The sequence below is a fragment of the Phalangium opilio genome, unplaced genomic scaffold, assembly GCF_054372755.1.
Source record: "Phalangium opilio isolate 3A_F unplaced genomic scaffold, DU_Popi_V2 ptg000003l_1, whole genome shotgun sequence".
In the NCBI taxonomy this organism is placed as follows: domain Eukaryota; kingdom Metazoa; phylum Arthropoda; class Arachnida; order Opiliones; family Phalangiidae; genus Phalangium; species Phalangium opilio.
This window is the reverse complement of record NW_028324145.1, coordinates 7,937,799-7,949,557: the sequence shown is the minus strand read 5'-3', so window position 1 is coordinate 7,949,557 and position 11,759 is coordinate 7,937,799. Positions and strand designations below refer to the sequence as shown.

Below are 11,759 nucleotides of genomic sequence, written 5' to 3'. Positions count from 1 at the left end.
GGCTTGTTTTGTCCCATTAGTGGCCATAGACTGAACATTGATTAGTATATGGACAAAAAAGACGTCGTACAAAGTTACCAGTTACGTTTTTAGCCCTAATTGTTATTGTTCTAAATTGTCTGATCAAACATGACCTTACTAAAAAGGCATTTAAAACAACACCCAGCTGGTGGTTGAACGGCAGATTTAAGCAACTACAATAAAATTTCCCAACTTTGTTGAATTTATTAAAATTTCGTGAACATTTCGACCCATTTTGAAATTCCCTGACATGGCTTATCAGATGTTCAAAATTTGACCACCATTTCTAAATTCTTAATTCTTAACTTTCTTTTACTGACAATATTTCACGTGTAAAATTAAAAATTTCGAAAATTTATTTTAAACTTCACACCTGTTAATCTCGCAGCCTTTATCTAGCTCGTCATATATACGATACGATTGAATACCGAATGTTACACGGTCGCGTAATATTAGATTTGAAACAAAACGCAACTACCTTAATTTAAAAACTAACTGTTTGTTGACGTTAAGTTTAAAATTTATCAAGGATAAAATTTGAATTTTAAAAGTCTCGCAAAATTATACTAGAGATTAAAGTAAAGTCCCACGATTGAACTTATTTTTCTCTTTTATTTCAAAGAGCAATTTGCAATAGATACGGGAGGTATTTGGGTATATTGATACAATATTAAAGAAGGTATAAGTATTTAAGTTAATTTGGTGTAGACTAAAGTGTGCATAAAGTCATAAACCCATAACGCGTAGGTAGGATCAAGAAACGATATTTAGTTTATTAGGGAGAAGGTACAAATTCGCCACATTTCTAGCTTTATCTCCAGTCCAAACGTAGTCCGGAGTTAATCCCCGCCTCTAAATTACAACCAGCATCTCATTGGTTCTTGAAAACTGACGTCAGCGCGACGCGAATGACGAAAATTACGTATTCTCCCACTGAGGAGAGGCGAAATAGCCCGGCCTACTTTTACGTCCCCCCTTCTATTTTTAAAGGGGGACTGGGACTATGGCGCGCGAATACTTAGGCATCTTACACCTTCTCCCTAGTAAACTAGATATCGCTTCTTGGTAGCATGGATTAACTAACCCTAGGGATAGTTCATTCCCCCAAAAAGATAATGCATGGATGTTCCAAACGCCCCCTAGCAGCAGCTACTATCCCTAACAGGAAGTGATAAGAAAATTGGACCAAATATCACGTGTTCTATGACGTCAAAATTGAAATCCTGCCTAAATTGGGCAAAACGATTTATTTTGGCGAAAGATGGCGCTATATCTACATCCGTTTTGGTCCAATAAATTGGGGGAATGAAGAGGGGAATCAAGGAATAATTCGGAACACGTAGTTGGCGATAGCATTACATGGGAAACCCAGTTAGTGAACAATCCCTAGCGTTAGTTAATCCATGTTGGTAGGATCCTGTAACTTAACTGCATGCCGGCATCTTCTTTAATTTTAAGGATAGATACATGAAACTTCCAATATTTATAATTTTACACGCCAGTTTCAAATGCAAAAATAAATAAAAAAATTGCGTGATTTTACTTTCAAACATTTAAAAAGGTTTTAGCTTAATCTCTCTTAATAGGATAGTACGACCCGGGTGGTAAGAAACTTTGCTTAAATTTTTCCCTTCTCTGTGTTTCTGTGGTTTCTCTATAGTTGGCCTAGCTGAGCTTCTCCCAAAGTCTAAAAGATACGGGGATTAAACTTAGGGAGTGATTAGTCACAGAGTGAAGTAAAGAAAAAATTGAGGAGAGCCTAATATACAGGGTGTTCCACAAAAAAGGTGGTAGGCCCGAAGTACAGTGGGATGATTCCATATGCAATCAATTATGAGTTGAAAATGTAACTTCTATGACCCATTGTGCCCTATAGATAGTTTACAGTCTAAGAGGATTCATAATACGATTTACACAGCGAGTTAGGCCTCCTTGCGTAACACCTGAAGCCTGACCTCCTTGCGTAACACCTGAAGCCTGACCTCCCTGTGTAAATGGTATGAATCCTCCTAATGTTTTACCTATGACCCCTCAATTAAATTACCATTGTCTCTCACAATTTCTTACTGAAATTTAAGGGGGTCATTCGTAAAACACCACAATCATAACACTTTTATGGTGTCCCTTACGTAAAAATTTCATAGAAGTTACATTTTCGAGTCAAAATTGATAATATGCACTTTATCGGTTCTACCAACTACCCTTTCTTGATCACCCTGTATAAGTAGAGCCTAGGAGGACCGGTCTAGGGGCGCGCGCTGGCATGGCCTCATTATTGTTACAGGCCAGATCTCCAGTCATTACGTAAAAGATCTTATTATTGTCCTTTTGTATGTATACAGACCGATGATGATGAAGAAATTAAAAAAAATAAAATCACCCTTAGGGCTTTATTATACAGAAAAACGGCTCAATTTCTTCTCCTCCAAGTATGGTTAAAAATGTTGATCCCTTAAATGGGTTGTGGAATAGTTATTTACTAATAAGTACAGTATAATACGATGAGTTGTTTTTTTAAGGTTTCGAAGAACTGACCTATAATGGTCAATAGATAATGTGCACTAAAGGGGGCTAGAGAAATTTCCCACAACTGTGTTTCTGAACTTTAACCTCACGCGCTTCACAGGATTGCCAGTCATTTGTTAATAGAGCATCTCCTGTATGCAGGTTTGGAACTGAACGATACAGTACTGAATCGAACAGAATAGTACAAGCTTTTCAGTCTATTGTAGATAGCGGTTTGCATTTTACACGTCACAAATGACTGGCAACACCTGTCCGTACACTACCTATAGGTACCAAATTAAACAGTTTACAATAAATAGTTTTCGTTTAAAGGGCTACGGAAAATTCCTCCCCCATCTCTCAGCTTCAACTTCGGTGCAGTGTGTGAAACACGTCAGTCCAGAACTGATTCAAACTGCAAACTCTTGACTCAACAAGATTGGTTAGCAAAAATACGTTGCCCATCTTTACTTCCTCTTTTTACAACGAATATATAAATATGAAAAAAAAAATTGAGTTCATAGTACCTTTAATAACTATTAGCAGATATCTTAAAAATTTTAAAATTTACCGAAAATGATGAGGTTTTAAGAGAAATTACGAGATTTAAGAGGCTAGGCCGCACCGGGATTGAGATCCATAAAAAAAAACAAAAAAAAAACAATGTGTCACGTACGATCTGATATAAAATTAGTCTCGTGCGCCACCCTCAACATAATAATAATCCCTAATACAAAAGAAATTCATCCAGACGACGTCATAAATTACTATAAACCCGTTTACAATTAACCATTACGGTACGTAGTAGTTTTACTAACAATTACATAGACAGAGAAAAAAGTAATAGAATTGCCTACGGTACTACACCAAGGATAACTCGTCTGACATAAAAGCTCGCTTTTAAAAATTTACCAAAAACGTTGATTGCTCATTTTGCACGGTGGGGGTCTTACATGGGCCCCCTCCCTAAGTAAAAAAATCGCCCCAGGGATACCAATATCTTGATACACGTTTATATTCGTAATAAAAGACCGAGATGGATAATTATAATTATCAAAAAGAAGAAAAAATAAAGTATCCCTCCCCTTGCATGCCATAGATTATGGACCGTATCATCAAATATTTATAACAATTCCAGAACTTTTTTTTTTTTTTGTAAATTTTATTTTCAGGGTTAAGACCAAATTTAGAAAGAAAATAAAATAAGTTTCACTGTATTTCCTGGTTTAATTATCTTTATTTTAAGTATTTTAATGTTAAATCCACAGATTTGTTCGACTATTGCGATAAAACGTTCGTTCATTTTAATGAAACGAAAACAAATGAAGATATTCCTCTATTTCCAAAATTAATTCAGGTAGGTGGTCTATACCTGAAATTATGTGCCCACTATAAACGTGTTAAAAATTTGTTTTCAATTATAAAGCAGTCACTTTACCGAATTGGTATGAGATTTAGATATCACAGTATTAGCTAATTTTTTTTTTTGCAAAACTGCCTTGAATAATAATAATACAAATTAGATTCGACTTTTACAGTGAGTGGTTCAACCCATCTAGATTAATCCTTTCGGTGTAGAAGGCGTAGAGAAACAACCGACCTACGCGTGTTATACTAGAATTTCATGGTAATATTGTGCACAAATACACAGCTAGAAGTTGAGCCCAATATCCATCCCTACAACCACCTGTTATATAATGTTGTTTAAAATTTCAGCATGCCTATTAAATTTAAATTTTAAAAATTGTCTAACCAAATATAATTCGATCGAAGTTTTCCTAAGTTTAACGAACTTAAAGTCAACATAATTGGACTCGTAGAACATTCCGTAATCTCCGATTATTAAAATTATAGCATTGTCGCAAAAAATATCTAAACCCTTTTAAAGCTTACTACACATCAGCGCGTTTTGAAGCACGTGGCGATGGGCACGAGTTTTCCCGCGCGAATAGCGTCGCCAGATGTCGCTATGACCGTAACACGCACGCGCTTTGGGTCAATTTTAAATTCATAGGCATACGCTAGGCAACGCTCTGTCAAAACTCGCGCTAGATGTGTAGTAAGCTTTAAAGTCTTAAAAATATTTCCAGGTGACGATTAAAAAGGGGAATGCTACGGTTACTTCATATCTATAATAAAAATTAATAATTTTAAACTCTCAGGGGATTTTTTTTTTACAATACAGAAACGAAAATTATAAGCATTTTATAGTCGAGGGCCCCAAGGGAATAAATATATATAAAAATGTATTCAATTTTAAGAATTCATAGTTGCTCGTGTCCGGTGGTGACTCTTGTAAACTCTACTATACAAGTCTCTTGTCTAATTCCACTCCAAATTTACAATAAAACGTAAGAACCCTACTGGTAGAATTTTCATCCTTTAACAACCTTTAATTTATAATTCTGCCTATAGAAATCTCCGGTTGAAACAAAAACTACATGCAACTTTCAAAATAATCGGCGTATAAAAGCCACTCCTTAAAAAATGTTCCTAAAGGAGAGACAGTTTGCAAAATCAAGGAGAGAGAGAAAGATTTGGGCAAATAGTTTATAAAATAATTTTTATACAGGGTGTTACAAAAAAGGGTGGTAGGACCGAGTACCAACGAGTTCTGTGGGCGATTTTGGGTCGAAATTGTTCCATGACATTTTACCCTAAGTGTCACACTGTTTACAAGTGATGATTGTAGTGTTCTATGGATGACCCCTTAAATTTAGGTCATCCATAAAACACTCTTAGGGTAGCAATATGTCATCGAACATTATCGACTCAAAATCGCTCATAGAACTCACTGTACTTCTCCTTTATAGTACACCCTGTTAGCATGGGGAAGGCAAGTGTTACTACAAAATTTTTCTTCCCTTTGCAGTCTAGTTGCCCTTAATTTGCGCCCGCTAAGAACAAGACCCCTTTTTTAATACTGGTGAATGTTTAAAAAATAAAAATAAAAAAAAAGAATGATGAAGCTAAGATGGTGAAAAAAAGCGCGGGAGAAGAGGAGGGGGGGGGGGTAGAAGAAAGATTACCCCATAGAAAAAAAAATTGAGCGCCTCGTAAAACGAAAGGGAGGATCCCTGGATTGGCGCAAAGATGTATGGGATGCGAAAAAAGATTTAAAAAGAAAAAAAATATACGAAGAAAAATATGTTGCCCCTTTCATCTTTAAAGGATAAAATTACGAGTCGGTTTGGTACAGCCAAAAACACAGATATGTACTACACCAGACCACAGCAGGCTGTGGACTATCGGGTCACATGAGCGGCATCTTTATGTTTGTTTATCCTAGTTTGCAAAAAAAGGGCCCTGACTGCTTCTGATGGTTAACTTTCTCAATATTTTATGGTAAGAACAGAGTATTCAGTAAATCTAGTTCTATCCCACCCAAGAACAATGGTTTTCATTTTTAGGCAGAAACAAAGGATTTTTTCCGCAAATAAATGTCATTTTGTAGTTTAGGTTTTTTTTTGTCTGATTCCCACGCTCAAGAAACAAAGCCATAAACTATTTAGGGAACTTGGTTTAGTTGATGGTACATTTTGATTTATGTTATTATTTGGATGTACTTAAATTTAGATTATAATCAGATAATATTCATAATAATTATATTATAGGGTTTAATATTGTACGTTAGTTCGTGTAAAATTATTCAAAATTAACGTTTGTCTTTATTTTTTATGCTTTTACTTTGTCAAAACTATTATAATTAACGTTTGTCTTGTTATTGTAATAGTTTTGACAAAGTAAAAGCGTAAAAAAATATACTTCATCACTAAAAATTTAAATTTCCCGCTACCACTATCAGGTGCAGTATTATTACTCCATGCTTAAAAACCAAAATCGACCAATTTTTTTAAAACCCCTAGCGCCATCTATAACGGCAGCGGTGAACTATTAAGCCTAATTCAAAATGGCCGTTATGAAACTTTTTCAAAAACTCACTAAAAACGCCGGATTTGGTCCTTGCAAGCCTAACTAACGCTACACGCAGAAAATAACAATTGAATCTTTTGAAACACACACTGAGCTTAATAAATATATATAAATATTTAGCCTAACACTCGAATAAATTATATAAATGGACATTACCTTGACTCCTTGATGGATAAAGCAAAGGCTTAGTAGAGAGACTCACTCAAAAGTCAAAATATCCTTCTTTGAAGAAATCGGGTATCCATCACGTCTCAAACAATCACAAATCGTAATCCAAATGCTTTTTTCTTGAAAATAGTTTAATGCACCAACGCAAATAAATAAAGTACCGCTAAGTAATTAACACGAAGCGACCCTCTACCCTTCCACCTCCTGAACTTCGCGACTACTAACCAACCTTGACTCCGCGACCGGGCCACCTGATGACGTCACACATGGCCCGGCAAGAAGGTCTCCTGACTCCCGTCGCCAGTCAGCTAGCCAATAGTTGATCTTTAAAAAATTTAAAAAAAACTGAAATCGCGCCAAAAATAATTTTTAATTATTAAAACGGTATTAATCCCACATTTTATTTCATAGCGAGGAAACAATGATTATAAGTGAACAAAATATTTGTATTTCCGAAATAAAACTGCGAAAATTACTTTCTATTAAAATGGCAATTAAGTTAATTAATAATTTCGTACGTTGGCCAATGTAAAATCTTCGACAATGCTAAAATTTGACTAGAGTTAACGTAACAAAGCGTAAAAGCGTTAATTTTATTACGAAAATAACATTATTTTGGTCAGCCTGCCTCTGTATATATAGAAAAAAAAAACCATGAAAATTAAACTTTAACATTAAGTAGATTTAAAAGATCTTCGCGAAAAGTATTTTTTATAGTCTGTTCCTTCCCCTGGATTTCGACTTTCCTTGACTTTTAGCTGTAATTAAAAATGGTCAAACACAAAAAATCGCCACTAGTGCAGGACCTTTCTCTTGCCTTCTTTGGTCAAAACGGTCACTTTTCCTGAAGCAGAATCTTCCCCTACTTCGTTTTTGGCCACGCACCAGTATTTGGCCTGGTCATTGGAGACCACTCGAAGAAATTGCAACCAGGAAGTGACTTCGTAGTGGTTTGGTCCACCTCTTGATTGAACCGCTATATGGGGGTCATCACCTTAAGAGTGTCATTAGTCGAAAAAGGTTAAAAACGTTTCGGTCGAGTCAAAAATAAACATGAAAGAGTTCAGCTTAGCTTACTGGGAAGAGGAATAATTGTACCAGTTCCTCTGTCCACCATCCATTCAATGGCGGGAACTGGCCATCCAGTAGCTTCGCATGACAAAGCTACAAAGTGACCTGTATGGTTGGTAACGTCTTCCGGGGGTGAAACGATCTTGGGAGCTGTAATGGTTGAAGAAAGAGGAGATTTTTCAGACAGAGGGAAAGACCACGCAGTTTATACATAGACTTCCAAATTTAGAACAACATCTAAACTGAGCAGATGTTAAGAGAGACGTGTATTTGTTTTTCCAAGTCCATAAGCCACGTTGGCTTTTCCAACACATAAGTTCACTATACAGGGTGTTCAAAAAGAGTCGCAGGACCGGGATTCTATGGGAAATCATTTACATTTTGGGATGATTGGAGAATGGAGAGTTTTACTGATGACCCTTTGAAATCAACGTAAGAAACTGAACGACAATATTATTTTAACTCAGGGGTCATTCGTAAAGAACGCTAATGATAACATTTAATTTTTTTCCCTGCCATAGAATATTTTCAACTCAAAATTGACTGTAATTCGGTTCAACACCAATTTTGAAGGCTGTAATTGGGTTCAACACCAAGTTTGAAGGCTGCAATTCGGTTCAAAACCAATTTTGAATGCTGTAATTGGGTTCAACACCAATTTTGAAGGCTGCAATTCGGTTCAAAACCAATTTTGAATACTGTAATTGGGTTCAACACAAATTTTGAAGGCTGCAATTCGGTTCAAAACCAATTTTGAAGGCTGTAATTCGGTTCAAAACCAATTTTGAAAACCCTAAAAAAGGCTGAATAGCAAAACCATGGTCATGAATTCATGATTAACATGAAATCGTTGCGCAACATCTGTACGTTTTAAAACAACGAAAGATTTCTTCGATTCTTCGGACCTAAATTTGAATCAAAGCGTCCTTCGAAATAAATATCTTAAGATAGTGTACGACGATACAACCCATTGGTTCTATCATTTTATTTTGATAAGGAGTTGAAGAACGTTTTGGTTCATGGTCTAACCAAATTAACGAGAGCGAAAGGGGGAAACCAAGAGAAAATCGCCAACCCTCATAAAAGTGAAATAAACATTTCTTTGACTGCAGTTATGTCTCAAGTGACTAACTAGCTCAGAGGAGGCCAACTCTCTGGTCTGGAATTTATAGGAGGGTAAGGACTTTGATGTAATGCAGACAAGTGCAGTTTCTTAATACAGATTAACGACATGGGATATTCTCATTCCTAGAGAATAGGGGGTGGTAAAAATCAACACAGGGTCATAGGAAATTTTATAAAAATATAAAACGTATTAAAAAAAATAACTTTAAAGATAAGGGAAATCATCTATATGTAATCCGAGATTGTAAATGATGGATATTGAAAAAGAGGACGAATGGAGAGATTATAAAAAGAAGACTTCAATGATCTGGAATCGAGCGACAGATCAAACTTCCTGTTCTTCCTATATACAGGGTGTTTCTGATAAGTCTGCATCCATAAATTAAGGGGGATGTTCTTTGGGAAATCGATTTTGAGTCGAAAATGTAACTTCTATCTCCATTTCGGCTTCCGGGCCACTGTTTTCAAGTTAAGATTGGAGTATTTTACGGGTGACCCCTTAATTAAATTTAATTAAGAAACTGAACAGACAATGATTTCTAATACATTTCCGACTCAAAATCGCCTAAAGAACATCCCCTTAATTTATGGCAGACTTATCAGAAACACCCTGTATATCGCAACATTCCGATTGAACAAACGTGATTCTAATTCTTCATTTCCGCACATGGGAATCATCATGTTTTCATATAAAACTAATGTTAATTGAAGCGAAACTCCGGTAAAGTTTGACACTAACATGAGCGGACAAAGTTCAGAATCTTATATACATAAGTTCATAAGTAGTGGTACTAGCTTATGAAATGAACTTTGGATAGCTTCTCAATTCTTTGAAGTTGTTTAAAAAACAAAATGGCGCCAGTTTATGAAATTACTTGATAAAATTCGACGAAATAACCTTGGGCTTTTTTAAGGCTCAACTCATTTAAATTTGTTAATAACATAATGATAGTGTTCGTTGTTTATTATTTAAACCGTCCCCCCCCCCCACGACGAATTAATTTTAATCTAAACCAGAGATCAAATGGCCTTGAAGGACAGTGTCTAATTACTAATCCCCCCAAAAAAACAATGAAACTATTATTAAAGACAAATTGCGTACAACGCTTTTTGTTCGAAAGTTAAAAGAAAAAAATATCACATCATTAAAATCTCAGAAAAGGATTATAATTTTTAATGTTGGTCTAGTCTATATTTTCTTTAAAGAGAGTCAAAGTCCTTAAGGTTTTGGTCGCCATCCTTATAAGGCATACCCTTAAGTCCGAACTTAATTCATTGGGACGGGAAAAAAATGGAATAAATTACATTCTAGGAATGAAACGTATATTTAAAGCGAATCAGAACAATAATTATACTTAAATGGGTCTCCTCGTAATCTCATTGTTTTAAATTAAAGTCGATGAAGGCTTTTCTAATTAATCCAAAAACATCATTAAATTGTTATAAACGTTTTAAAACAACAATTAATTACGGGTTTAAGGAAACTACGCCACCATAAAAAAACTTGATAGGAATGTCGCTATAATACTGTCACCCCATTTAGAAGTTACGTCCTCGAAAAGACAAGGTATTAAAGACGACGTTACCACCCCAGCGTTTTACGAAAACTCACCAGTTTTACAAGGACCACGATTTACGGCTCTCAACGACAATGGATCCTCGTCGGAAGTGGTCAAAGGAAGTAAGTTGGATTGTCCATCAGAGATAAAACGTCTCTGCCTACTTCCGGATGGAATATCGTTTTGTTCCTCGACCCTTTTCCTGTATCTGGCTTCGGTTAATTGGCATTCGTTCTCGTAAGTAACTCCATCGCTGCCGCAGAGGACATCGTTGTTCTTACAGACGCACATGGCTTCCGGTGGATCTTCGGGCGGTAAGTCATTCCTCAACCGACAGGATAAGTTGTCTCCGCAACCGGATGGTCCGGAAACTCCGGGAGACAATGGGAAACAGCGTTGACCCTCTCTTAAGGCGCAAACGTAACAGCAACCGCATACGTCCTTAATAACACCAGCCAAACAAGGCTTGTCTCCATCCGCGTTAGGTGGTCGGCATTTGGTCTCGTCGCATTGTCCGCAACCTTCCAATGGTTCTTTATGGGCCGGTGCGTCTTTGTTCGAAACATTCGGGGCACCACGTCGAACCCTTCTTACATCATCTTCCCCAGAAATGAGGGACGAAGCGGCGAGAAGCAGGCAAACCAAGAGGCAAAACGACGGAAAACCCATGATGATGTCTTGTTTCTTTTAAAGTTTTAGGCAATTATGATGGTCCCTCCACGCCGTTGGCCTAATTTATAGCCAAGGCCAACTACTTGAAAAATCTTTATCAATTTCGCCAGAAACCCAACACTCTTCTGTTACGAAGAAGACCACTTGACCAAGAAAGAGATTACCGCTAATTATGCCGGCGAGATTTTGGTTATAAGAAGATCGTCCCGTTCGTCGTGGCGTTCGCAGCCCTTCTGCCAGTTAAGTAAGCTATAGAGGCAGGGCCTTCTCCAAACTGGGAGATGTTGTCAAGGAGCAGGAAACGCGCCGCTTTTTTTTCTTCTTCAGTATTTTTATTTCGAGGAGGGATGCCAAGGACCGCCAACTAGGCATTGCATAGACGTCGAGAGGGGTGGAGAAGTAAAAGTTTACATTTCGCGAAAGACGAAGAAAAAAATGTGTAGGGGGATATAATACTTGTATATACAAAGAGGAACGTTGGGAAAAAGCAGAGGCGGTTTTCGAAGTCAAAGCGTTCTCTATTTCTTAATAGTTTTCTATTCCCCAAGCTTAAATCCGTCCCTCCCTACCCTTTCTTAAGACGACTGGATGGGCCCACTCCACGAACGAACAATTTCTTCAAATAAGAAAAATTTATAAGGGAGCACTGGGGGATTTAAAATACAATCCACCTACACGGAGAAAAAGTGAAATAAAAACCAAAAT

At 36.7% G+C, this 11,759-nt stretch overlaps 1 protein-coding gene and 1 long non-coding RNA gene across 2 annotated transcripts; one reads left to right on the top strand and one right to left on the bottom strand.

The window, feature by feature from the left end:
- The first annotated feature begins 4,429 nt into the window (after positions 1-4,429).
- Positions 4,430-6,620, top strand: LOC149717529 (uncharacterized). Its single transcript, XR_016367044.1, has 3 exons — positions 4,430-4,877; positions 4,942-5,871; positions 5,937-6,620. It is a non-coding gene; the product is annotated as an uncharacterized LOC149717529 (long non-coding RNA).
- Positions 6,621-7,008: 388 nt separating this feature from the next.
- LOC149717528 (insulin-like growth factor-binding protein-related protein 1) lies at positions 7,009-11,592 on the bottom strand. The gene is made up of 4 exons (XM_089839906.1): positions 10,436-11,592; positions 7,705-7,848; positions 7,445-7,621; positions 7,009-7,385 (listed from the first exon to the last, which is right to left on the bottom strand). The coding sequence occupies exons 1-4, from the start codon at positions 11,049-11,051 to the stop codon at positions 7,339-7,341; spliced, it is 984 nt and encodes a 327-aa protein (XP_089696032.1). The 5' UTR covers positions 11,052-11,592; the 3' UTR covers positions 7,009-7,338.
- Positions 11,593-11,759: the final 167 nt, after the last annotated feature.